Genomic DNA, 27977 nt, shown 5'->3' on the forward strand with positions numbered 1-27977 from the left:
TTTAAGAATAATTCTCTTTATTGCTCACAAGGAAAAAATATGTACAAAGGAGCAGATTCAATCACTTGGCTATTTTTGTTGTTGACCAGCAGAGAGAAATGACACGATTGCCAACAAGAGGATGCACAGATCTTTCAATCAATAAATAACTAGCTCCAAGGGTGGGGAATAAATGTGTATGGAAAAGACACCATTTGCTCATTTGGTTCAGATATCGAGATAGTCTTTCTATGGATAGCCAATTAGCCCAGCCACAGATGATAACAAGGGATGGCAGGGGGGAAGCAAGGCTGGGGTGGGTTCATACACCTGGGGCTGGGTAGAAACCTCCAGAGTGTATGCCACAGGAACCAGACCGTAATTGCAAAACTGACTGGTCTTTGCTTCTAGTTGTGAAGGGGTGGGCATGTGGCAGCCATGCCACTTCTCCCTCTGGGTTGTACTTGAGGTGCTGGCTGTTATCTTGGGAGCAGGTTTAGCAAAGTCTCCTTCCACACCTCGCTGCACCTGGAGGGAAGAGGAGAGAAGGAGCCAAAGCTAGCTAATGTCCCTCCCACCCAGGCACTGGTTGCAGCAAGGATGGTGTCCCATCCGGAGGCTGCCCAACTATTCCTGTCACTGGCAGGCAGCAGGACTCCCAACGAGGTCCATGCCAAGTCGTCCCGTGTAGCAGAGGCTTCACGCAAGGAAGAGAAAGAGAAAGGGGCTATGTGGATGGTTCATTGGAGTGATCTTCATCTGCTGGAAGGGTGGTTGGATCCAGGGACGAGAGCTCCTCGCAACGAGAGGAGGAGAGTTAGGGTTTGCTGGAGGTGGTGATGATGGAGCGATCCTCAAAGGCAGTTGCTACATCGCGGTGGTGAGGACTTTCTCGTCGTATTCAATGACGTTTTCATAGGCACGCTCATTTTCTCGGGATCTGAAATATTAGGGAACAGGGGTCAGTTATGAAGCCTGCGAGCAAAGGTCTTCCAGTCAGGTCTATAACTGAATGGGGCCCAGTTTAAACAGAGAGAGGGGGGCGACCCATACTAGTCTGTGATGAACTGGCCGGCGTGCAGAAGAACGACTGCTGTCTCTTCATAATTTCATGGGGGCTGGAAGAGACCTTGCTTGGCTGGTTTTCATGGGTCATCGTACCTGTACTGCTGGATTCTGGAAGCCGGAGTCAGGACTTTCCTATTGCCCTATTTAGGGTAGATCTTTAGGAAAGGTAGAGGAAAAGTCTCAGCTCCATCCATGCATGGACTAATACTGCCAGCAATGCTAGCATTTCATTGGCAATTACTGATGCAAGAGGAAGCTTAAAGGCCCTAATCTTGCCAAGACTGATGTGCCCATTTTACTTTGATGCTTCACTGTGCTTAAAGTTCAGCAGGGCTGTAAGTGCTGCCTACAGCACCCGGGATTCAAGGCTGGGCTCCTATCCAAGTACTAGTCAAACCCGTGACTGTTTAGCTTCCAAAATCAGATAAGTTGTAGGTGCGCATTCAGTCTCATATGGCCATATGGGGTGCATGCATCTCGTAGGATCAGGGCTTCAGTTTGCAAAAATAAGAACGGTCCTAGACTGCTACGCTGGCTAGAAACTGGAGTGAAACTGGATTAATGCATCAAATCCAAGAGCACACACAAGGCTGTGGCAAGACGCTTCAACCTCCCTGGACACACCATCGCTGAGCTCATGGTAGCTGGTCTTCTGCAGCAACACTTTAAAAGCCAACTTGATCACGAAATTGCAGAACAAGAAATCATCCACAGACTGGATTCAGTCTGGTCTAAACACAGGGTCCAGAGTCTTATCCCATTGCATGGATTATCTTTTGTGACCCCTTTGTCCCTACAGCTTTATTACATGTTTGCCTCACTCAGAACGGATCCCGCACTTCCCTCCTATCCCCTCCCTTCCCTGCCTTTTGTATTCAGTGAGCAGAGGGAGGTGGTATTAGTCTGAAGTCTTATAGACTATAGACGAACCTTATAGATTAACTTTATAGACTAACCTTATAGACTAAATCAGAGATGTATAGCATAAGCTGTTGTGAGCCTGAGCTCACTTCTTCAGATGCATACAGAGGCACTAGGAACATCCCTCCCGTCTCATGTGTTATGGGGACCATACAGGGGACACAGATGGGGGGAGGAAGGGTATGGGTGAAAGTGGAAGGAGCTAGGTCCCCAGCACATGAGGAGGTTGCTCTAAACATACAACCAGAGACCATTCTGATCCCTGGTACCCAGAATCTGGATGGTGTAAAGGTGGCAGAAAGTCATTTCTGACCCTCCCTCCACCCCCACCTCACCCCCACCCCACTGACAAAATGGGACCCATTGGGTCACAGAACTAGAAAGCTCTTGAAAATGCCTCCATCACCTGAAATCGGCCACGTTTGAGGAGTACTTCCCCTCGTGCCCATTGGATACGATGGACTCCGGCTTGTTTCCAATGGTGACCACCGACTCCATGCTTTCGCTGCACAAGAAGCACAGTTAAAGCAGTTTAGATGCAACAGAAATGCTGCTAGCCGCATGACCCAATGCACAGAGCTAGGGACTAAGCAACAGAGCAAATAATTTCATCCTTTGTAATCATCATCTCAGCAAGAATCCCCAGGTGGTATCAAACCCTTTGAATTTTTGATTCTGGGTAAATCTGATATCTTTTATGAGACCAACTCAAATAATTGGAAAAATTCTTCTTAGTAAGCTTCTGGGTATAAATACCCTTTGTCAGGCTGAGGAAGTCTCTGCAATTGGTGTGTGCTCATCCTGGATGGGATGCATAGTAAAGAAGCCAGAGGCTGGTATGCATGCAAGAAAGCCATGCAGAAAAAAAAAATCGAACTATTTAAGTTGGTCTAATACAAGATACCGGATTTACCCAAAGAACCTTGTCTTCCTATGACCTTAAACCAACACGGCTACAACCTAGACCCCTGGTTCTGGGTAAGTCACTCACAAAAGCAGAGAGATGGGTACTTATAGAGGTAACCAAGTTAGCCTTAAAAAAGAATGAGGCTGAATTAGTCCCCACAGAGCTCCCAGTTGACACAACTATGCTAAACTACCTTAACTTAATTCATTTAAAGCTAGCTTTATTCGTTCTATACTGCACTGCCATCTGCCATGTAGACATACCCAGGAATTAATTCCCCTTTCTTTAAACAGTCTGTGCCCTGATCATAAGACTCCTTTTGGCCTGGAAACCTGCAAAGAGACTCGACAGTGGCTTTTTATCTGAGAGGGTCTCCCTTGTTCGGTCACAAGTCCCTCCTCAATGCTCTTCCACAGAGCTCAAGGGTTTTTCTTTACTCTGCCTTGCTCTCTAATGAATCTGGTGATTTATAGCAAGGGGAGGGGGAAACTCAAGACTTGGTTCATGCAGCACCCATTGAATGTGTACTCAAGTTTCTAATAATCATTCATGGAGCGTGTGTCTTAAAGCATTTTTTTCGAAAGCAGGTCAATGCCGGTGTCCCCCGCTGTGACGGCAAGTGGTAGACTTGTCCAAAGTGGGTTGGTGTGAAGGACAACCAAACTCTGCCTGGGTCTCTGGAGACCCCCACTAGACTAAGCTATTTCAAGTCATCCCAGGTGTATGTGAAAGGTGTTCCCAGAAGCCTAATGCTTCTTCTGGCACCGGGGAAAGACCTGGGTGGACCGCTGACTCCCATTGTGAGCCATTCATTGGCACACACTGCCTCCCTTCCTACCTTAAGGTGGTTCAGGGAGCAGGGTGCTGCGGACTGGGACAGAGGAGCATCAACTGGTATAAATTTTCATAGCTCCACTGAAGTCAGGGGAGTACTTTGATCCTGGGCACCACCCGAGGAACCGCTCTGTTTTCTCCGAGTGCTTGCTGACCGCTTTTAGTGCTTGCATCGGTCGCCGCTTTTGGCAGACAGATGGGGAAACTGAGGCAGGCAGGTCCTCTGCCCACAAAACCCTGGAAGAATCTGTGATCCAGGTGGGAAATCATTGGTGAAACAAGCCTGGAGCTTTTGGGAGTGAGGGGAAGAGCATGCTTAAGTTGGCAGATCAGACTGGGGTTCATCTGCATAGTTGGCTTCCCTTGTGGTATTTTGGACCTTGCCCTTCCTCTGGGAACCCAGAATATTAGGAGACGGCAATGGTTTGTTTGCAGGGGGTGCTGCCATCAGAAAAAAAGGGGGATCCCATCTGCAGATGACTCCGCAGCAGCTATTCCAGGTACGCTACCTCCCTTCCCAAGGCAGGTGCATCTCAGCATCTCCCCCCGGCCCTCTCCTTGTTCGTCCCAGTCCCATGCACCGAGGTCCCGGTCACAGACCAGAGCCCTGAGCACTTCTCCAGAAGGCTTTGCAGCAGTAACCAATGCAAAGGATTATGGGACAAATTGTCTCCTTGAGATTACCAGGGCCCAGATTCTCCAAGGTGTTTCTGTGGAAGTCGCCGATCCCCATCAACTCCATGCAACTCAATGGGAGTTAAGGCCTCAATAGGCAACCCCTTTGCAGAGATGGAGAAGGAGTGAACTTGAGAACCAGCCATGAAAAGAGGCCGCCAAGGTCCCTTTGCCAACAGCTCAGGGATGGAAGCAGGGACCTCCAGAGCTAAAACCTCCAGGTAAAGCTCCTTGGCAAGGGCAGGCGTAGGCTCCTCTCTCTGGAGAGAGTAGAGAGGGAGAGCATAGCACACACTCACTGCACTTCCCATGTGTAGAGTCTAATGCTGCATTTAAGGAGAGTCAGGTGTCCTCCCAAAACTAACAGGCCATGGGGCTAGTAACAGGAAGAGCCTGTAGCATCATAATCTCCTGCCTTTTCCCTCGCCAGGTCTGCTAAGGAAGAAGAGGGCAGCTTTTTTATGAAATGAGGCTATGGCTTGAACTCCACATCTCCAGGGCTATAGCAAAACCCTCCAAATACTCTGCAACTGGGCTCAGGTAAAGGCTGTTAATAGCTATGGCTCAAGAGTCCCTATACAGGCAAACGCCCAGTGGGGTTGTCACGTTTTGCTAGGGGTGGTAGGACTTTTAAGGGCTTTCTATTTAGTTTTTCTCTACCTACCCTTTGTGTTCAGGTGACACTACGTACAGTTGCAAAGCCTGTATTCCTGTAGCAGCCCTCCCCAATGCCAGGGACATGTGCTGCAAGCCTATGGCGTTCAGTAAGACTAATCTGTCATCCGAACTGTCTGCTCCCGCTAACTGGTTTTTCCAGTCTGCTTTGCAATAGCCCATTGCAAAACACTTTGTAGTTTTCTTTGTTTCACTCTGATGTGGCTGGTGACCTGGAGTCTGCCTGTCTGGAGAGTGTGTGTATGTGCGTGCACGCCGATACGCACACACCCACCAACCGCAGGAGTTTGCACGTAGATTCAAAGCAGAAGTTGCAAGTAGCAATTGGATCAAAACCTGGTTCAAAGTTCAATCCAAACCAAGCCATTCAACTCTGAAAGCAGATCCTCAATCTGAATCCCGCCCAGCGCTCGGTGGGGGTTGGCTTCTGTGTGCTGGTTCGGGTCCTCATGGTATGAGTGGCACCGATTCCTCCGGCGCTTGCCAGAGAGCGATGACCGGGACATGTGCAAGGGACGGGAAGGCATGAACAGGCAGGGACATAAGCTGATAACCGCTGTGGATGGGAGGGAACCGGGCTTGGAACAACTCCAGGCTGCTAAGCTTCAGCAGTGTCTCTTCTGAAGGGAGGCCGAGTGAATTAAAATGGGCTTCTCTCCTCTCTAGTCTTCCTCAGAGCCCTGGCAGGTGGATTTTAGCAGCAGACCAGACCCATCCTAGCAAGAGCACTTTACATTCCTAGGAAGGAGTTGGGTTAGGGTTAGGGTAAGTGCTCAAACCTAGCAAAAGCAGTGCAAACGGGCACTTGCAGCAAGTGTCCAACAGCTGCTCTGCTTGGCCCTGTCCTGCCTCTGCTTAGCTGAAAATCTGAGTTTCAAGCTTGGCCATTGGCTGCTTCCCCGTTGCAGTATAATTAGGACCTTCACTTGCCTTTCCCCATCTGGCTGGGACAGGAGGTGTAAGTGCCACACAGCTGTCATGACTAAGGTGGGGTGTGACTGTGCTTGTGTTTGTAAGGCCCGTATTGTCTGGCATGCCACGTACCCCAAAATACGACCCGCAACTTGTTTGGGGTAGGCAGAATGAAGGAGGGGGAAATAAGTGGAGGGAGTTTTCCGGAGTCACGGCTGAATTCTGACTGCATGTCTGAATCCCAAGCATCCATACTGAAATATTATCCCTCTCGCCGCTATTGGCAAATTGGCAGCAGCTTTTGGCACCACTACTGCCAATTCACCAGCATCTGTGACAGAGTTAACAGTGGTAGCTCCAATCTGAAGGGTGCACTCTCCCTGAGGCTGGAAGGGGAGGGAGAAGCGTGGCAGCCATACTAGTGTCTCCATGCTTCGATTCCTTCCTTCCAGCATAGACACATGCCCCAATTTTGAAGGACTGATTTTTGGGGAAAGGGTGCATATGAGTACAGGAAATAAAATCAAGGAGTTTCAAATACATTTGACTTCTCTCTGCACGTCAAGTGCTGGTCATTAAAGTATCCAGCCTCCACAGAACTCAACCGGGTAATCGGGAGAGACTTGTGTGGTGTGGCATTGACAGTAGTGATGCCAAATCAACCGTGTCTAAGTTCCCGCTGAGGAAGCACACTTACTCTTTCTCCTGACACCAGTATCGATTCACCACAAAAGCAATCGCCACCAGCACTAAGAAAACGGCCACCGCGATGAGTCCTTGCATCCATGGCTGCAGCCTTCTTGCAGCTGTGGAGAAAAGGGTAGCAGACGTCACTTTTAGCTCCCTCCGGTCTACGTTCATTTACTGCCCTCATCAGCGTGGTAGCCACGGGCTTGGCCAACACGCCTCTGCACTGTGTCAGGCTCTCCAGCTGGGATGTGCTTTCTTGAACATACTCAGGGCTGCTCCAAGGAAGCAGCATTGCCTAATTTCCAGGATCCAGCAAGGATGGATGGGAGGGTGGGAGGGAGCAAGGCACGGTGATATTCCCTGCCCCAGCATGAAAGCAGACTAACAAGCCCTTAGAGCGTCATTTTGTATTATGCTGATCATCCTAGTCCCAACCCAGCAAAGCTCCTAAATCTGTGCTTGACCTAAAGCAGCTGAATACTGTTGACTTAGAAATGGTATTTTAAGGTTTGTTTTTTGGGAATTGGCTTATAGGGGTGTGTATATCTATCTATCTAGCTATCTATCGATTGATCAATTGATATGCATCTATCTATCAATCGATCGATCGATAGATAGATAGATATGCATATATTGATCGATAGATAGATAGATATGCATGTATCCATCTATCTATCTATGCATTAGAAAGGTTCAAGGTAGGCAGCAGGAGTTAATTGCTTTCTAAAGAGCTTGGGTCTAACACACACACACACACACACACACACACACACACACACAGCTCCATACAGCCTTGGAAGGAGACAAGCTGTCTAACACAACAAGGCCAACAGATGCAAAGTCTAGGAACAGAGGGAGTACGTGCTATACAGCCCATAATATGAGATAAAAAAGACACCAGCTAACAAGGCCCCAGAGCAGGGGCCCCTGAGCCCTGGTTTTGGGGGAACAGACCAAATTAGGAGAAGGCCCAGAAGTCTACGTGGATGTGTGACCACAGAGAGACACCAACCAGAGATAGCCACAGATGAAGAGTCATCAAGAGTCATGGAGAATACGAAGGCAGAGATTGAGAGTAACAAAGGGTCCCTCCCTCCTCCTTCCCATCCCTCCTTCTCCCCATGAGGGGTCCCCATCCCCGTCCCCTGGGGACGGTCCCAGAGGCCACCATGGACAGAAGGCATACTACCAGCCCGTCTCATCCACCCCTCTGGAGGGGGTGGTGTGGGCCTCGGTATCCCACCTCCAGGCCATTGACCTAAGAAACAGCCTCGGAGTGAAGACTGCATCCTGGGCAGATGTATGTCGACTCTGATGACAGCCCTAGGATTTGGTAGACATATAGAATGGCTTGATTGTTTGTATTGCTTTTTTTCTGTTATCACGGTGTATCAATACATTTGCCTATTATCGAATGGAAATAATCGTGGTCGGTCTGGGTCCTAAATCCAGAGCCCACACATACAAGCCATAACAGCCTTATTGCAGTCCACCTTGAAAGCTGTGTCCCAACTGCATCAGGACAATGTCTCTGCAAATAACTGACTCAGGTTCAGTGAGCAAACAAATTCCATTCAGGGATGACATCAAATATATATACTTTTAATTTTTAAATTGTTTAATTTTTTTCCTCATTTTCAACAAAACATTCCTTTTGGATCAAACACGGCATTTTGTGTGGCCCAAAACACAACCCCTTGCTGAACACTCCTTTCTTTCCATAAACATGAGGTCAACTGCAACCAAAACGTCTTTCTGCCCTTAAAAAATCCAAACACTTCATTTTTGGAAATGCTGATAAAACACAGGCTTCCCCCCCCGTTCAGTTGGAATAAATTGCTAAATCTGACATGCATTTGCTTAATGCTTCAATCAGCCCAAAACTGAAAGGACTTTTTGGCTAATGAAAATGCTTTGCCCAACTCACCTCTTGAGGATTAGCTTGGTACGCTATGAGGAAGTACAGAAGAATTATTTAGTTTGGAGATTACTTAGTTTTAGAAGACCTGGGCTTTTTTTCGTCTTGAGAAGAAAAGATTGAGAGGGGATTTGATAGCAGCTTTCAACTCCCTTGCGGGGGGCTGCAAGGAGGGTGGAGCTGGACTGTCCTCAGTGGGGGCGGATGACAGGACAAGGAGCAATGGGCTTAAGTTGCAGCAAGGGAAGTTGAGGTTGGATATTAGGAAAAACTTTCTCACTAGGAGGGTGGTGAAGCACTGGAACAAGTTACCTAGAGAGGTGGTGCAATCTCCATCCTTGGGGATTTTTAAGGTCCGGATAGACAAAACTTTGGCTGGGATGATCTAGTTGGGGATGGGCAGGTTGGATGAGATGTGACCTCCTGAGGTCCCTTCCAACCCTCATTTTCTATGATTCTACAAATTAGCAGTTTTCTGCTAAGGCTTCATTATGTGTCGTAGAGTTGGGGAACCGCACCCCATCTTGAAGCCTGGGCCTTACCCCAGGACACATGCCAGAGGCATGGGGCTCTTACCTGACTGGCTCTTAGCCTTGAAGTTCCAACCAGCCTGGGAAGGTGAGGTTGACATGAAGCACCTCTAACCCAACAGCCTCTCAAACATCACTGCAATAGCACCCTCCAAGGAAGGCAACATAAAGGGAAAGCCCAATGGTCTTTAGCTGGGCTCGGTAGGAGGCTGGGGATGGCAGGGCAGAGCTTTCCAGAACAACAGACCTAGACTGCAGCCTCTGCAGCTCAACATGGGACAATCATCTGATCCCTCCCTACCGGTCACCTTGCTCCTCTGTCATCTTCCATTAGACAAAACCCAAACCCCTGAGCTTGATGGCCTCCTCACTCAACGGGATCACAACCTGCCCCCAAATTCTGCATCTCACGCCCATCCCTAGTGTTGCATTCTCCTTGTACACAAAGAAAGCAACCCCCACCCTGTGTTTAGGAAAGACACCGTCTTTCCATTGCACCGGTGTACAGCACCATGCACAGCAAATCAACAGAAAGCATTATTATGTCATTATAGATATCCGTGGTGCCCCCTTATCTTAGATACTGCATGTAGTTCTGGTTCCCCCATCTCAAAACAGATATAGTAGATTCATAGATGTTAGGGCTGGAAGGGACCTCAGTAGGTCTTCGAGTCCAACCCCCTGCCCTGATGTAGACAAGGCACAGAGAAGGGCAATAAAGATGGGGGTGAAACAACTTCCCTAGGAGGAGAGATGGAAATGGCAGAGACTCTTCAGCTTGGAAAAGAGACAACTGATGGGGGCCTATGAAGGAGGTCTATACAAGTATGAATGGAGTGAAAAGAGTGAATGGGGAAGTGTTATCATAATGCAAATATTCACACTATGGCTCATAATACAAAAACTACAGGCAGCCAATAACATGATGAGGTGGTGGGTTTAAAACTAAGACAAGATGGTCCTCTTTTACACAATGCATAAATAACCTGTAAGGTCCCTTCCAGCCCCTATGAACAACTATGAAACTCGGGGAACTCCTTGCCGTGGTATGTTGTGGAAGCCAGTAGTGTAATCCCCTTTCTCTTAAGGAGGCCCACAGATTTAGCATGCAGCAATACACAGATTTCAAAACCAACAGAGATTAGACAAATCTAGGGAGGACAGGTCCATCCCACAATCATTGGTGGTGTGATCTCAGGCTCCGGACATCCCCAAACATGGCGCTATGACTGCAGGTGGCGGGGAGGGTCTGACATGAGGTGGATCATTGCACACACCAGACCTGAGCCAACATCGCTGCTCTGAAGTCATCCCCAATGCCTGCTGTCTACCACAGGGCAATGTCTCCAGAGTGGCTGCAGAGAGGGCTGACTCATCCCCACATTTCTAGGTTTGCAGATAGGGAGTATGCACCCCCTGGCACTGTCCCTAGCCCTCCCCTCCATCCAAGGGCAGGGATTAAAGATTGCTCAGGCTGGCATGACTACCCCTGCCAGGCTAGGTTACACTGAGCACCTCTTTGCAGAGACCCTGCACATGCCAAGAGACTTGTCTGAGCTCCCAGAGGAAGGCTGTGGTCCACACAGCAGGGGACACGACTATGGATTCCAGGCTCCCACGTCAGCGCCTGACCCATGGGCCATCCTTGTCCACCTAGGATTTTCAGGCTTTATGAAATCAGCAGGTTTCCTCTGGATATTGAAGGAAGAAGTTGCCAGCAGTACCCCACACCAGTCACCGGACTGCAGGGAACACCAACAATACCACCAACTATGTCTATCATGCCAACACCGTGCCCCGTTCTTATGTACTGGTTGTCAGCACCTTGTACAGGCATCTCTATCTGCCTCCAAGCACACGCTGTCCTCCTCATCCCTCCTTCCCAGAAAACATCCACCCTCCAGCTCCCGCCAAGGAGGAAGTATATGCAGTGTTTTTTGGAGGTTATAATCCGTCACTAATGATTATGATGTTGCAAAGAGGATTACGGAGGGTCTATTAGCATAACAAACCTGTCAGAGGAGGTGTCAGTGGGTTCGGCGCGATACTCTGCTGCTAGCTAGCACTGTACATGCTCCTGCTTGTTTTTAGTGTGATCCCCGTCCAAGTTTTGGGGGCGGTGTGAGGCTGGAGGGGAGCCAACCAACTGCAAGCTGTGCGGTGCATGGAGGGGGATGCAGCAGCCCGGCAAGATGGCACAAAAGCTGACATGGGGCTAAATCCTCCGGAGTTGCACCAACCATGCTAAGGACCTGCTAGACGGAGGGTGGGAGGAACCTCAGGCTGTCACTGAGGGCATTGCAACAGGGCTCCACCGATCAGGGGCCTGTTCCTAGCTCTGTCCTCTGCAAATGGTCTTGGGTGAGTATCAATCCCTGTCTGTACCAGCAGGGATACAATATGCCCCCCTCCCGATCTCAGCTGCCATTTCGACATGCTGCTCAAAACAACAGTAAATGGGCTTTTCAGGGTCAGAGCTAATCTATCAACTCCTGTCTCCACCCTTTCCAGCAGGGCTGGGAGTGACTCTGAAACTCTGGCATCCACTTTGGCAAAAACAGTGCAAACATCCAAAAGGGCAGTGGGAGGGGAAAATATCCTGACTCTGTATGTGCTGTGAATGAAGCGGAAAGCAGCAAACCAGTCCAAAGTCTCCTGTTACTCCGCCTACCTGTCCCATTTTAGGAAGATCCTTTTACCTTTGGCTTTTCCAGCCAACATAAAGCACTCCTTATGGTGAAAACTTAACTCCGATGGAGGGCTTGTACTCAAGGAACATCCTAGCAAGTGCTGGCCAATAGCTGGGGAAGTGACAGCTTCTCAAGTCTTGGCAATTAAATCTGTTACTCAGTGATGAAGCAGCCTTGGAAGTGGCCGAGCATGATGGACCATTAAACCTAGGTTAAGTCTACCTCTGCTTTCTGTGCACTAGCAGTAAAATAGATCTTGGCATCACAGAGAACCGGGGTGGAAGGGACCTCGTGGGATCACATCTAATCCAACCCCCGGCCTGGGGCAGGATCGTTCCTATCCATACCATCCTATATAAATCCACTGTCTAACCTCTTAGCAGAACTACATGTAGAGTCAGCCCTGACACACGCACCCTCCCCTGCCACGGGTAAGGCAAGGAGGCCACAGTGGCCAAAGCCATGCTGCTAGGAGGGTTGTTAAAATATGCATGGGGGATGAAAGAAGGCCACGCACCTCACTGTGGATGAAGGCAAAAAAAAACCCAAAATCCAGTCCATGCCAATCTGTCCATGGGGTAAAAATTCCTTCCTGACCCCAAATATGATGATCAGCAGGGATCCTGGTTTTCTCTGATTTAAAAAAAAAAATCCCTAATTTTCAGTTAAAAAAAAAAAAAGTAACCCTAAATCCACATTTGCCCATGATTTTAAATGAAACACCTATACACACACACACACACACACACACACACACACACACATCTATATAGATATAGATCTCTCTCTCTCTCACTATATATAGTGAGAGAGAGAGAGAGAAAGAGAGATCTATATCTATATAGATACATATATACATGTATACACATATATATACACAGGGGTCTAGGTTAGAGCCATGTTGGTCTAAGGACATAGGCAGATGAGGTTCTTTGGGTGAATCTGATATCTTTTATTAGACCAACTTAAATAGTTGGGGGGAAAAAATAGCTAAATTTTTTTCCAACTATTTAAGTTGGTCTAATAAAAGATATCAGATTCATCCAAAGAACCTTGTCTGCCTGTGTGTGTGTGTGTGTGTGTGTGTGTATGTGTATATATATATATATATATATATACACATATATATATATATATATATATATATATATATACACATACACACACACACACGGAGAGAGAGAGAGAGAGAGAGAGAGAGAGGTGTTTCATTTTAATCATGGAAAAATGTGGATTTGGGGTCACTTTTTAAACTGAAAATTAGGGATTTTTTTTTAAATAGGAGAAAACCAGGATCCCTGGTGATCAATCTGATCTTAAGCAGAGGAGCAAGATGCTTTAGCCAGAAACCACTGGGTTTAAGTCCCAGCATGAGCCAAGCATGGCCCAGTCAAAATCCTCAGCTTTGGCTGCAGCCAACACCCGATGCTTCTGAGGAAGCTAAAAATAAATGAAGAAGAAAAACCCTGACACATGAAGCAGCAGGAGAAGGAAAATTTCTTTCTCAGACCCACATGATGACCAGTAAAGGCCAGAAGCATGGGAAATACTCATAGTGGAGCACAGGCATAGCCACTCCCAGATCATCCCTAACCAATGTCTTCTTGAACACCTCTGGTGATAGAGATCCCACAGCTTCCCTAGGCAGTCCGATCCGCTGCCTCGTCGCTGTAACAGTGAACAAAATTTTCCTGATATGCAACATAAACTTACTTTGCTTACGACTACAAGGTGTCAGTCCGTGTCCTGCTCTCTGCAGTAAGAGGCAAGAGGTGCTTTCCTTCTTCCTATTGCAGCCCTTCAGCTATGCTCTCATGGCACCTTTTAATTGCCTTTTCTGCAAACTGAACGTGCCCGTTTCATTCATGACTATCTTTCCTCTGGCAGAGCCCTTCCCAAGAGTCACTGGCAGAGGACGGCACCCACAGAAACGCTGCTCTGCAGGCGGCGGAGGGATGCTCTATCAAGGCAAAGCAAGCACCGCTCTTCTACCACTGGGTACCTATGCACAAGACACTTATTCTCTTTCTGTGCCTCAGTTTCCCCCTCTGTAAAAGTACCTTGAGGTAGGTCTATTGAGGAAAGTTCCTATAGAAAGGTTAGGTGGTATTAGGTCCATAGGATCGCCCATCAACACAATTGCACATGCACCTGGAGCAGAATTAGGCAATGCATAGTAGCACAGCTGGATGGCAGGACATGACAATGCATAGCAGCACAGCTGGATGGCAGGACAGGACAATGCATAGTAGCACAGCTGGAGGGCAGGACAGCTGTCTCTAGCTGGAACCGAAGATGGCAGGCTGCAACTTCCCAACCCGGAGGCCTCTTCTGTCCATTTTGTAAGCATATAACCTGGGCTCTGACTGTGGCCTCCTCCAAATTGAGAGCAAAACACCTCTCCAACCTCCTGAGCTCCAAAGAGAAACACCCATTCAGTAGAAACTGAACTGTGTGTGCAAGAAAAGCAACAGTTTCTAAGCACCTGGTTCGAAATGACCTAAAATCGTGTCACTGGCACGGGAAGGAAAGGCTGCTAGGCAAAAAGGGAAGACACAAAGGAAGGTCGATGCATGGGTCACGACCTGGATGAAGTCACGATGTTTTTCTCAAATAGCGCGGGGGGGATGGGATGGTAAAATGTTTGCTCAAGGTTAGCAGCACAGCCTGCGATTCAACAACAACAGCTCCTCTCCTGCTGTAGAAAGCTCCCTTAGATAATGGTCTCTTGGTTTTCCACGCATCTGTCCAGACAAATAAACAGAGGGCAGATAATGGCATCCCTGAGTGAGGTCAGCACCCCTCCTTGATAAACTTCTGCTAATCGGTAGGAGGAAATCCCCAGCTGATCTGAGGATTTGCAGGAAATGGAAGGGCAACAACACAATCCTTTGTAACGTACCTAGGGGCCAAAATCGGGAGTGGAATCAGTGCTGGCGGATGTAAACCGGGGTTAACTATGGATGCATGTCATGAGAATAGCTTGCACCAGGTAGATAGTCCATGGAGATCAACGTTATTACGGGCATCAAAGGGAGGTGGCAACTCCCATCACAATCAATGCAAGCTGTGCCACTTTCTCATGGTTGTGCCAGGGCCTGGGAGTTCAGCACGAGGCGTGTATGCTGTGTCACGACTGCAAAGCCACGTTTGCCTTCTGCTACGTGGGTATAACACCTATTGACTTTGAGGCCATGCCGATGGACAACTGCAGCATGTGATAGCACACCAAGAGATAGCTAGCCTAGTAATCAAAACCATGAAGAGGTGGTAACAGAGGTGTTGGCTTGCAATAGCAACTCAGCCACACGTCAGAGGGAATCAAATGCTGGTTCCCAAAGCTTAGAAGTCCCTTTGTCCTTGCAACTGATCTCTATGCTAGCTAAACCAGGTCAGCTTGTGCTAGCTAAACCAGGTCAGCATGGGTGTGCTCCAGGCCCATGTCCACTTTGCTGTGTCAACAGAGGCTCAGACAGAGAGATGAAGGACTGCATTGTCTTGCAACCTATTCATCGCTCTCCCTGCCAACTGCACCGAGGATCTCATTCCTCCAGGAAGTCACTGAGTCGAAAGCTCTGTCTAGACCAGGGGTGGGCAAAATACAGCCCACAGCTTGCCAAGGGAAGCTATCTGGCCAGAAGAGGATCATTTGGTCCCAACCAGTGCAGCTGTAACATCTGCCTGGCCAAGCAGGCACTGCCCACAGGGCTCCCAGCCAGGGTCCATGAAGACCCCGCCAACCTGCTCCATCAGGCACCCCCAGCAATGGGCATAGGGTGAATAGGATCAATTGCCCCGGTCCCCACACCGTGACTGGCCATGTCAGCACCTCCCCTGCCCTGCAACAACTCACCAAGATACCTGAAGTGGCCCTCCCGCCAAAATAATTGCCCACCCCTATTCTAGACCTTATGAGAAAGTAGGATAGCTGCTTGACTATCAGCAACACATTTGGTCGTGCCAGGTAAGATAAGCTCCACCAAGTTTCATCTAATTATCCCTCCCCTGAACCATAGTTTACAGTGGGCTGGGTACATTAGAGGACCTTTTGCCTCTGAAGTACAAGGAGTCAGCCATGGTGCTATGGATAAAAGGCTGATGACCACAGAGGATGGGAGGCGTAAGGTTTGATGGGCCAGCCATCGGGTCTGCCCTTCAAAGCTTATGGCCCAGATCTTCCAAATGCCCACCTCCCTTTCTAAGTTGTGTCCCTAGCCCAGCTGGCCGAGGCACACAAAAGAAACAGCTATTTCTGAGCTCCAAAAAAACAACAGACAGACCAAATAGTGGAATCTGACATCAGGCGGGACCTCTGGAGAGAGAAGGCAGTCTGGGGAGGTTGCTGTTCACGAGATGGGACTGCTAAGGGCACAGGCAGACCATGGTGGCTCAAGGCTTTAGACTTGGAGCCCAGCTGACCGGTGACATCCTCAGCAAGGAGGACTTGGGCATGGCTAAAGCCCCCAGCTAACTTCTGTTTAGCCCCCCTTCTCAGCAAGGCTGTCGGCTGCAAAAAACCAAACACTACCTGAGCTCTCTTGCAAGAGGGGGTGTTTGGATGCTCAGGTTTGACCCATCTGCGTAGCTCAGATACCTCCATGTCCCCAGCACTAGAAGCACATCACCGTCAGTACTCCTCACAACATCCCTGTGAAAGAATGAGGTGTTCTGCGCCCCCATTCCACAGATGGGAAACTGAGGCACAGGGCAATAAACTGAACTCGCGCTCCCCAAACCCAAAGCTGATGGGTCAATGGTCCACCCAAGCCTGGGTGGTCCATTGGGCTAGCATAAGGCAAGGCAAGCTAGTGTCTGCGGCCAGCGACACACAAGAGACAGTGATGTAGCATCTGGCCCTTTGACTCCCCAGCTCGAATGCCTCCCTCCCCACTTCCATCAGGGTCAGATCTAAACCAAGTCTAAGCCTCGTGCCTGGACCCACAATGATACCCCATAACAGCTGTCAACTTGGCCCACCTACACCGCTCATCTCAACCTGTGGTTTATATCCTTACCAGCTCCCCTGCTCCCCAAAACGGTCCTTCCTTCAGCGTTTGCTTGGCCTCGTTTCTGTGTTTCGTCCCATTTTTGGTCAGGCATTGGCTGCCACTCAGCGGAGCAGGGGAAAATTGGTAGTGGCTTGATGTCAGCTTCATTGCAGCCTATGCCATGCCTCTGCTCTACCAGTCTGTCCTCATCCCAATGAGCCCATTGCCCTCACCAGGCCAAAACCCTCCACCACGATGCCTTGAGTCCTCCTCCTTTATCCTCCCATAACTGCCTTGTTTTTTCCACTGGAAGTCCAGGATGCATTGACCTGGAAATATTTCCAAGGGCTTCAGCCCAACAGTTGCTTTTCCTGGAAGCAGTCAAGTTTTCTTGCCAGCTTCCTCCCTGGGGCATCTCTTATCTTATGCCTGAGACACAACCCTGTCCCCCCGACACAAGAAATTCAGTGGGTGCTTGGCATAGCGTGTTTCCACATCAGGATGGGCTTCGTTCCAGGGCTGGGGAGGGGAGATTATGACCATGCCAGCATGATTCACAGTGATGTGATAAAGCAGAAAAATGCAAAGCTGCAGATAGCAGAAATCCGCAGGCACCGAACACGGGCAGCGACTGAGGATGCAGAGTCTATGCACAGCTGTTGCTGTTCCCTGCAGGGGCTGATGCTTTTGCTTTGTGCGCTTTGGGGAGCATAATAGCCAGCGCAACTGCTAAGTTAGTCTAGCAACCCCCCGCGAGTCACTAGGAGAGGATAAATTTGGCACCTTGAACTCAAATCTCTGTTACCTCTGCTACCAAAGTAACTCCAATAGCACGTCACAGTAGTTCACTCTGGGCCAAATGGACTAGTGGCGGTGACACAACTCCAGCATTTGGCCTTGTGGAGACCAGCCTGAAGATGAGAAACATCCCACTGAATTTCCATCCCAAATCACGGGGTATGTAAAATAACCCTCTCTTGCATATTGGAACGGCACCATTACACATCTAATCCCCTGATCAGCACACTCTGTTGAAGCTTGCATCTGCAAAAGCAGGATTTGCCTGGGCAATATGACAGGCTGGCTGGAAAATTTGGCTTTTCAAAGCATTTAAAATTCTCCCATTAGTCTTAATGGGCAGTTAATACAGAACTGCAGACATTATGCACTAACTTTTTCATTGCACAGGGAAAGAAAATGTACTTCTGGAGGGTAGCTAGACTGGTCCAGCAGCCTTCCCGGTTGCATAAAACAACTTCCTTTGGGAAGAGAGATGGACTCAAGCCAGAACTCCAGATCTAAAAACCCTCCCACAGATTAAATCCAAATTGCAATCTGCACGTCACATGGCAAATGGGACATCCTCATACAAGACCCATGAGTCAGCCACTCACAGCAGCTGCTGTCACTGCTGTCGGGCTGACTCTCAGTTCAAATCCCTGCCTATTATTCTCCAGCCTCGCTGCTTAGGTAGGAATTGTCACCATTAACGTGCAGGGCCAACTGCAACAGAGAAATAGAAAGGATTTCCTGGGCCAGCCAATCTATGCATGACTCCTTTTCTAAATTGATTGAGCTCTATATTAAAACTAGTTAAAAGATTTTTTCTTTGTTAATCCTATTGGAAAGTTGCTCACAGCTTTACTCTCCTATCGTTTCAAAACCTCCTTCTAATGCCCCATGTGTTCCTGTGCCAACAATAACCTTTACGCTGAAGTCACTCTGCTCAAAAATATGCTCAGCTCAGAAATAAAGACAGACCAGGTTCTTTGGGTAAATGTGATATCTTTTATTAGACTAACTGAGTAGTTGGAAAAATTGTTCTTCCCAAGCTTTCGGGCACAAGCACCCTTCTTCAGGCATAAGGTAGAGTGCTGGTGGCGGTCTACTCTCTAGGGTCAATTGAGAATTAAACCAATATGCAAAAAGCAGGTCTGTAAAAATGCAAATGCATGGCAGGGAAGATCAGAGGGGAGAGGAGTTAGTGGGTGTGAGACGGGTACAGGTAGGTGGGGGGAAAACAAAAGATGGGACTGTCCACCGTGATGCAATGCCCAATGACCTATGAGTGCACACCTCTCACAAAATAACCACTCTCTGTCCAATCTCTCATTCTAACCCTTAAAGGGAATTTATAAAATACCTTTCTATGAACTTCACTTCATAAATCTACCAGATACAAAAAATCATGGACTAAATATAGGCAGACAAGGTTTCTTGGATGAATTTGATATCTTTTATTAGACCAACCCAAATAGTTGGAGAATAGTTATTAAGCAAGCTTAATAAGCAAAAGGGGTTTTGAACCCAAAAGCTTGCTTAGTAACTATTCTCCAACTATTTGGGTTGGTCTAATAAAAGATATCAAATTCACCCAAGGAACCTTGTCTGTCTATGTCCTTAGACCGACACGGCTACAACCTACACCCCTGGACTAAATATAGACATCGGATTGATGGCACATTATAACCTGACTGCCATTCGATAACCCCATTTACCAGCTACATTTTATCCCAGTAGTTGATATTCCCCTCCTCTGTTTCTCCCCTTACCTACCTGTCTCACACCCATTAACTCCTCTCCCTCTGATCTCTCCTGCCATGCATTTCCATTATCACAGACCTGCTTTTTGCATATGGGCTTCAGCTTCTCGTCAGCCCTAGAGAGTAGACCAACATCGACAGACTCTCCCTGTGCCTGGAGAAGGGTGCTTGTGCCTGAAAGCTTGCAAAGAACAATTTTTCCAACTATTCAATTGGTCTAATAAAAGATATCACATTTACCCAAATAACTTTGTCTGCCTATGTCCTTAGGCCAATGTGGCTGCAACCAACTCCCCCTAAATGTGCTGGGTGTAGCCATGGTGGTCTAAGGACATAGGCCAGGGGCAGGCAATAATTTCAGGTGGAGGGCTGCTTACTGAATTTTGGCAAGCCATTACAGGCAGCCAGGGGCAGATAAATATTAATTTTCTAAATTTTTTAGGGGCCCCGTGGGCTGCATACAACGGCCTGGAGGGCCACATCCAGTCCGCAGGCCACATTTTGCCCACCCCGACATAGGCAGACCCCTGATTGTATTTATGTGAGCAACCTATCCCTTCTTGATCTCCATTTTGCTCCTCTGGTCTCCTCTCATAAAACAGACTCCCCATCCCCATGATCATCCCAGCAAGCCCTAATCCAATACCTGTCCCAGAGTGAGTTCATCCTTCCTGAACTTGGATGTCTGCAATGCCATGCAGCGCTCCAGATGAGGACTCAGCCATGTCTTGCACAATGAAGTTCATTCTTCCTCCCTCTCCCCTGGAAACTCGACTCATAATCTCTTTCATAAACCAAGACTGCCAATAATGGCCTTCATAATCTCTTACATAGACTGAGCCAGTCAGTGATGTCAATCCCAGGACCACAGGGGTTTTCCAGGTTATGACATCCCCAGTAATGCAAATCAGTCCTTGTTTATAGTCTTAATGTGCCTTCTGACTTGGGAATGGGTGTGGAGCAGGGCTGGGAGGTGCCCAGGAGAAATCCCCCAGCCTGGGTGAATGTACTCCATGACTGCAACCTAAAAGGGTAGATGCTCTGGGATCAGGCAGGCACCGCACCCTGTGGTGGAGGTGGGACACGGTACAGGCCGTGGCCAGTTAACACAAACATCACAGCCATCCTTTGATGTCTGCCTCAGGTGTTTCAGTAACTCAGTATCGGCCACAAGTGCACGGCAGCTCATTTTGCAGGGGAGGCACCACGATCATGATTTTTGGCTCGGGTGGTTTTACATACCAGGCAGGGGAGGACCCCTTCTTCCCAGCCTTGAATGACTTTGTGTAGCTGAGGGGTGCATTGCAGTGTGAGCGGGCACCCCTGCGAGAGTCTACTATAACCTCCCAATGGGAGGATCTCGGCTACACAATTGATGGTGATGGGGGATTGCTCTCAGGCTTTCCCTCTAGCTTGATCCTTCAGCCTTCAGGCTTGGGGCAAGGGAGAACAGGGGGGCATCTGATCCCTAATGCCTTGGGGCTTGCATGTAGGATGCCTGCCATGAATTTGGGAGTATGTGATGCCCCAGACTGAGGAGTCTGGAGGGAGGAGGCTTGCCAGTGGTAGCACCACACAGACTTGAATGACTTATCAGTCTATAAAAGTGGGAATTGATTTGGCCTGAGAGACAGAATTAAAAAGAAAAAAGAAAAAGCAGGGATACACCCCCAGCCGGCCCACTCTTCACTGACATAAAGCATCATGGCATGTGAAATAGGTTTCAGCTATTCATGATATCATGGCCTTGCAGGATAGGGCCCTAGGTTGGTACTCAGGGGACCAGGATTCGCTTCCTTCCTCAACCACTATTTAATGGCCTCGGGCAAGTCATTCACTACATTTCCCTAGGCATCGACTCTCCATGTATAAAATGAGGATGATAATCCCACTGCTTGAGTTGCCTAGGTAGATAGACAATAAACTCCATAGGTGAGGATCCTTCACTCTGTTTATGGAAAGTCCATTATAGCGCAGGCACCGGTCTCGGTCCTTGGAGGTGTTGAAGACCCGAGTAGACCAAGCCTTGGCTGGGATGATGCAGTTGGGGCTGGTCCTGCTTGGAGCAGGGGTTGGACTAAATGACCTCCTAAGATCCCTTCCAAATCTCATTTTCTCCGATTCTATGAATACAAACAGTAACCTGCCTGATTTTCTTTTAGGAGCCAGTGTACAATTTGCCTGAAAAACACACTTCCAAAAAAAAAAATTAACAATACTTCATTTTTATGCAGCATTTCCCAAACATTCATCTATCTGGGTCACACCTGAAAGAGAGATTCACAATGCAGACTCCTTTTGACAGGTGAGGAAGCTGATACAGAAGGACTATGAGATCTGTTCGGTGCAGGACGGAGTTAGCATTAAAGGAAATCTTAGGTCTCAGGCCTTTCTTTTGACCACTCTCCTAGCCACTGACCCAGGAAAACATTTACTTAAGCACACGCTTAAGTGCAGTTCACAATATCATTGTTTGAACTCAATTATTAGCTTGCAAATAATGTATCCCTTTCAACCAGGTCCTTTTTTTCTTGTTGTGACTTTTGCTGTTACTTCTGTCTTATTTACTTCTGTTGACAGCCAAAATCGCAGTCAAAAGACTGTTTGCACAAAAATAAAACGTGCAGATGCACAGTTCCCACTCTTTTGCAGACTGCTTTGCCTTCGGTGGGGATGTGTGGGTAGAGGTTGGACACGTCCCATTAGCAAGAACATTAGATCTTGGCACCAGTAACAAACGCCTCCCTCCTGGCTCGAGATAGCACTGATTTTGAGCCCTTTGAAAAATCTAATTAGCCAAGACTGAAAGGCGAGTCCTTCTTGTAATTGAATCAAATGCTCTTAGTTACTGGGTGGTTTGCGGGGAAAGATCTGTAAACAAAACCCAGAGGCCCAGATCTTCATCTGCCGCAAATTGGCACGGCAATTGAAATCAATGGAGCAACACATGCTTAAATCTGTTCCAGGAGGCATGTTCATAGACACGGTGTACGTACAGCTCCTTGGACCCCACTGGAACGCCGCTAATTTACAAGCAATTTGCTCACATTGGAGAGAGAGAAAGAGATATAAATATATTTTTTTTGCAAAAATAAAAAATAAAAAACAAAAAAATAAATAAAATCATGACTAATTTGTGGACCATAAGCTGTAGCATATCTTTATTAGATGCAATAAATATGTACTGCAGAATTTAGCAGCAAGGAGTTTTGCAGGTGATATTTTTTGTTGGACCAGCAGCGTGGTTAGGATGAATGTAAAGACAAGGTTTTGAATATAACCTTGGGGGTCATAAGCTGGGGTCGTCTGACCTTGGTCCTCTTTCCTGCCAGGGGCAGGGGGTCGGACACGATGACTCTACAATCTATGAATCTGTGAATGCAGTGCTTTCTTCTTCGCATCTCCGGCTCCAAATAGTGACCACAACTATGCAGGGGAACCTCAGAAAACCTGATGAGACATCTTCTTTACTTAACCTACCCTGGAAAGGGATGCATTTAAATTTAGGACATCCTTATTTATGCTACTAAACTAAGAGAGATGAACCTTGGAGACATGCTTTGTTACTATGCAGCAGACTCTGACTTGAAGAGTGCACTGTATCTGAAAGCATCTCTCTCTCCCAACCATGCTGTTGGTCCAATAAAATGTAACACCCACAAAAATCTTTGCATTTCACATATTTCCTAGACCATCATGGCTACAACATCACTTCAACACTCGCTGCTACATAAATGGATATTTATAAAGCAGAGGCATCTGTAATCATCTATAGCTTCACTATTGCCAACCATCTCAACTGTTCTCTGAGCCTCCCCATCTCTTGCCTTTCCCTTTAAGCACCAAATCCTGAATTCATTTTAGTAGCAGAGGATCTCAGTAGCCATTTAAAAGAAAAACCAAAAAAATCAGTGAGTTCTAAACCGTTCTGGTCGCGGAGAAATGCTGGGCAACGGGAAGCAAGTGTGATCCTAACTGACCACATACCTGGAGGCAAATATGAAGAACCTCAAACACATCTTTCTATTAAACTCTTCTGGGTTTTTTTAGGCAATCTCATGAATGGTGGCCTGGAGGACAGAATTTGGGTATTTGAAAAGTGCAAGACTGCTGGTTTAGGTCTTGTAAACTTAATCAGAATGACCCAAGGAATGCACACAGCAAAACACTTCCAGTCCAAACTCAGCACAAGCCAAAGTGAGGACAAGTTACTTGTTTACCAAGAGATCCATGGACCAAAACCACCTCTTAAGGAATGCAAATGCTTGCCCACCTTTAAACCCTAGTGATGCCCCAGCTGCTCCAGTGGGTTGCTTTCTTTGCTTAATGATTAAGGAGCGACCCAGGGATACACGTACCATCACACTCATCTGACCCCGGCACTCTTTCCTGCCCAGAGCAGGGGGTCGGACTCGATGATCTAATAGGTCCCTTCTAACCCTAAAATCTATTAATCTACCCAGGGTGCCCTGGGCACCTGAGAACACAGTACAGTGAGGTGTAGTTGGCCAAAGTCTGAAGTCAAGCAGAAGGCTATAGATTTGCACCTTATAGACTAACCTAGATAGATAGATAGATAGATAGATAGATAGATAGATAGATAGATAGATATAAGGCTATAGATTTGCACTTTATAGATTAACCAAAATAGATTATAGATATAAGGCTATAGATTTGCACCTTATAGACTAACCAAAATAGATTATATATATATATATATATATATATATGGCTATAGATTTGCACCTTATAGACGAACCAAAATAGATAATTAATTTATATATATATATATATATATATATATATATATATATATATATTATAATATAATAATTCTATGATTATAATTATAGAACCGTATATATATAAACAAGCTTTCATGGACTGAAGATGATGAAAGCTTGCGCTATATGTAGAGGCAGACAAAACTCTTGGGCTAGAGGCAATATCTTTTATTATCACCTCTAATCCAAGAGTTTTGTCTGCCTTTGCTTTTTAGACCAACGCGGCTACAAGCTATATCCCTGTGCTGTGTGTGTGTGTGTGTGTGTGTGTGTACACATACATACTATGGTTAATCTAGTTTTGTCTGCCTTTGCTTTTTAGACCAACGCGGCTACAAGCTATATCCCTGTGCTGTGTGTGTGTGTGTGTGTGTGTGTGTGTGTACACATACATACTATGGTTAATCTATAAGGTACAAATTCACCCTGGCTTCTGCAACTGAATGCAATAGCACCATGAGCAACGCACTTCACTATCTGTTGTATACAAGTGTGCCCACACTTATACCTGTGGGCTTATGGAGGCGCAGCTGTGGGCAGTGTTTAATGTGAAGAATGTGTTATTTAAGTAAACTGAAAGTTTGGCTTGTTTTTTCTACCATTGTCTGTTGTCTTTACTAGATGTATTTCCTTATCCTTTTTCCTAATGAGTCAGTATTTATGATGTCTAGTGGTTTTGCTGCGAGCAAATGTGTTATTTAAATAAGCCTGAAATTTGGGTTGTTTCTTCCACCATTGTCTCTGCTAGATGTATTTCCTTATCCTTTTTTTTTTTTTTGGGGTGGGGTGGGGTGGTATTTGTGGTGTCTAGCGGTTCATGATGTTCAGAAACACCCCTACTGCAGTTTAAGTTCAAATTTGGGCATAAGCTCAGCAATGCTGAAATCCTATAAAGTGTTCCTATGCTATAGCATGGCCCACAAGGCAAAAACCTCCTCAGAGCAGCTCTCCTCATGAGATTCTCACAAATTTGGGCCACATATTTGCTCCAGCAGCTGTTTTCATGAGTTTTTGGCAACTTCCTAACCTCGGCTGGAATATAAGGGCCTTCTGGGTTTGAATCCAACGTGGAATAATCCAAAAGCGGATTAGGATCTGAGGGCTTCAATCTGAACTGAGCATTCACAAGGGCTCAGATGCAAGGGGTCTGTCTTGGCTCACTTGGAACAAAATCCAAATGGAAAAGAAATAGAGCGCCAAGTTGTGACCCACAAGCAGGCATCGAAAAGATACCATATCAAGTATGAAGAAAAGAGCATGCTTCAAGCCATCATTTAGGCACTGCATCTACATAACTGCATACACCAAATTGAGCAAGCCATGCACTCACTGACATCTGATCCTATCCAAATTAATTCACCCCCACCACCCTTGCCCAAAAGTGCGCTGTGACCACTTTCCAGGTCAATTATACTTTCAAGCCAATTCCCATGTTTCTACTTTGGACATATAGAGCCAAGATGCACCTTAGCAGCCCTAAATTCCCCAGAATCCTTTGCCTCAGATGGTGCAACACAGCTGGGATATGACACTAGGAGCAATACGTGACTAAGCGGGACAAGGGAGGGAATCCATGTATTTAAGATGGGTGCCTACAATTAATCCTTACAGGTGCCATGAGGCATCACATATGCATTAATTACCTTTTGCCTTCCGTTCCAGGAAGCAGAACAAAGTTGCCGGAAATTTCATAACCCCATCATTATCTTGGAACAGCTCCACCAAGGTGGGTTTTCCTTTGTGACCTGCCAGTTTTTAATTAATAGCCTCAGAGCAATCATTCCAGGCCAAAAGAAACAATGCTGAGTAAAGTCGGCGCCTACAAATGTGGATGAATGCCTCCGCATATGCAAAACTGGCAATCCAGATTGTTCCTGGGCATGTTGTTCCCTGATTTAGGCACGTTACCTCCCATCTGAGCACATACACATTTTAACATGGGGGGGGGAAGGAGCTGGTGTATCATTCTGGGGCACATCTAGCTTTGAAAACTGTCCGCGTGTGCATCGGTCAGACCTACAGATGTGCAAAACTCTCAAACTCTTGGTTCAGAGATGATACCTTTTATTAGACCAACTAAGAAATTGCAAATAAAATGATCTTTCTTTGCATTTCTTTTTGTCTCAGCCCAACACAGCTGCCAAATACAGCCCTTGGTCATACCTGGAAAGTGAGGCACAGCTCTAAATTGGATCTTCCTTTCATTCAAGTCAAGGGCAAGTCACTTTTGACTTTTACTAGTTGCAGGATGAGATCGAAATTCAGGCTGAAAGAAAATCCTTGTCAGCTGAATTCTCAGAAGGGGCAAAGCTCTGAACAAAGACACTGGAAAACAATCAAGAATAGGACCTCACAACACGGCGGGAGGAGAGGGTTGGGGAGAGAGAGAAGAAATAGCTGGATTCTGATGCAATCAGATGCATTTAAATTTCTTGTGATAATGTTTTATAATACTAGTAAGTGTCCTGCCATATCCCCCATAACATTAATGATACCATAGTATCATGTAACCCCTGCTAGAAAGTCAGGTTTTAGATGAGAGGCGAGGGTTTTTTTTGCCATATCCTTTATTGGACCAACTGTACAGTTCACGAGAAGTTAGACAAGCTTTTGGGCACAAACCGCCCTTCTTCAGGTCTCCAAAAGTCAGCTTTTTGGAGGCTTTTTGTGGAGGAGACTCAAAATTGCAGAATAAGATCTCACGTGAATCGATGAGATCTCCCTGCCCTCATCCCAGAGCAGCTAGGAAGCACAGTGCTGTCTTTGCCAGGAAAAAAGGTGAATTTTTTTACATCGAACGAGCTTTCTTTGCTGCAAAGTCCTGATGGAAATAAAGCACTGTAGTTTCCACCTCAGTGTGACTGGTTGAAATAAACCCCAAAATGGGAAGTGTAAGTGCTATCCTTAACAGTCATCATGACAGTAAAAAACCCAAACCTGTGCTTTGTCTCACAGCAAGAACAGACACAAGTCCTTTTTATTTTGCAGTGCAAACCGAATGCAGGACTGCCTAATTTACTTGCCCTACTTTCCACCATTCATTCGACAGGTAAGGACATTCGACAAAGCATCTTGCAAAGCGCGTTGAAGACTCATCTCCTTATTTTTTTTCAATAGGAAAGTTCCTTGAACTGCTTTTTGGGGATTTTTCCACCTTAGCTGCAAAGAGCAAGCAGTCTCTTAAAGAAGCACCACTTCCACTCACCATCATAAACTTATAAGAAGTAACCAACTCCAGCTAGAAGCATGCAGAAACAAATCGCACTTACTTTCTTGGCAGTTCACAGGCTCCAAAGCAATTAATAGGCACAAGACAGCAACCTGCAGGGCGTGCATGGCTGGACAGAAGTTATCTGCCTGGTCAGCGCTGTGAATCCTGTCGCTGCGAGCTCTGCCTCTTCTCAGAAGCCTCTGCAAGAGCTAACCCTGAAACCTGAACACCTGAAGTTTACCTGAGCACGCCTTCCTCCCAAAGCAATGAGCTGGGTAAATGATCAAACCTATTAAGAAGTGAGTGGATGCTCACACATGGCTATTGAAATGATGTCGATCTAATAAATCAGAATAAGGAGCATTGTATTTGCATCTCATTTGCATACCTGCTTCCCCTTTGGGTGGTGCGAATGACTGATGCCTAAGATTGTTTGGGGAGTTTGCAGAAATGTGGTTTTGAGTCACTGACAAGTGCTTTAGGGCTTGGAGGGAAGCCAGAAAAGACAATAACCACTTTAATGGACTTTGGAAGAAGAGTATGGGGAAGTGATACCACGATCGATCGACAAAACCTCTTTTAAAAAAAGCACCAGGGCTTCGGCAGACAAGCGTCTGTGGGTGAATCCGATCTCTTTTATTAGACCAACTCA

At 46.9% G+C, this 27977-nt stretch overlaps 1 protein-coding gene across 1 annotated transcript; it reads right to left on the reverse strand.

Annotated features, from left to right (window-relative positions):
- PDZK1IP1 (PDZK1 interacting protein 1) lies at window positions 1-27598 on the reverse strand. The gene is made up of 4 exons (XM_006274038.4): window positions 27384-27598; window positions 6669-6777; window positions 2375-2473; window positions 1-919 (listed from the first exon to the last, which is right to left on the reverse strand). Exons 1-4 carry the CDS (start codon window positions 27448-27450, stop codon window positions 847-849), a joined length of 348 nt encoding a protein of 115 aa, XP_006274100.1. The 5' UTR covers window positions 27451-27598; the 3' UTR covers window positions 1-846.
- Between the last annotated feature and the right edge of the window lie 379 nt (window positions 27599-27977).

This window comes from Alligator mississippiensis, chromosome 5, assembly GCF_030867095.1.
Source record: "Alligator mississippiensis isolate rAllMis1 chromosome 5, rAllMis1, whole genome shotgun sequence".
Lineage (NCBI taxonomy): Eukaryota > Metazoa > Chordata > Crocodylia > Alligatoridae > Alligator > Alligator mississippiensis.

What these genes read in the sequence shown, in the direction of transcription:
- PDZK1IP1 (XM_006274038.4), bottom strand. Translation starts at nt 27,450, where the DNA reads ATGCACGCCCTGCAGGTTGCTGTCTTGTGCCTATTAATTGCTTTGGAG. An exon ending in GCCTGTGAACTGCCAAGAAA is followed by an intron (nt 6,778 to 27,383) that starts GTAAGTGCGATT and finishes TTTTCTCCACAG; the next exon opens with CTGCAAGAAGGCTGCAGCCA. An exon ending in TACTGGTGTCAGGAGAAAGA is followed by an intron (nt 2,474 to 6,668) that starts GTAAGTGTGCTT and finishes CTTCTTGTGCAG; the next exon opens with CGAAAGCATGGAGTCGGTGG.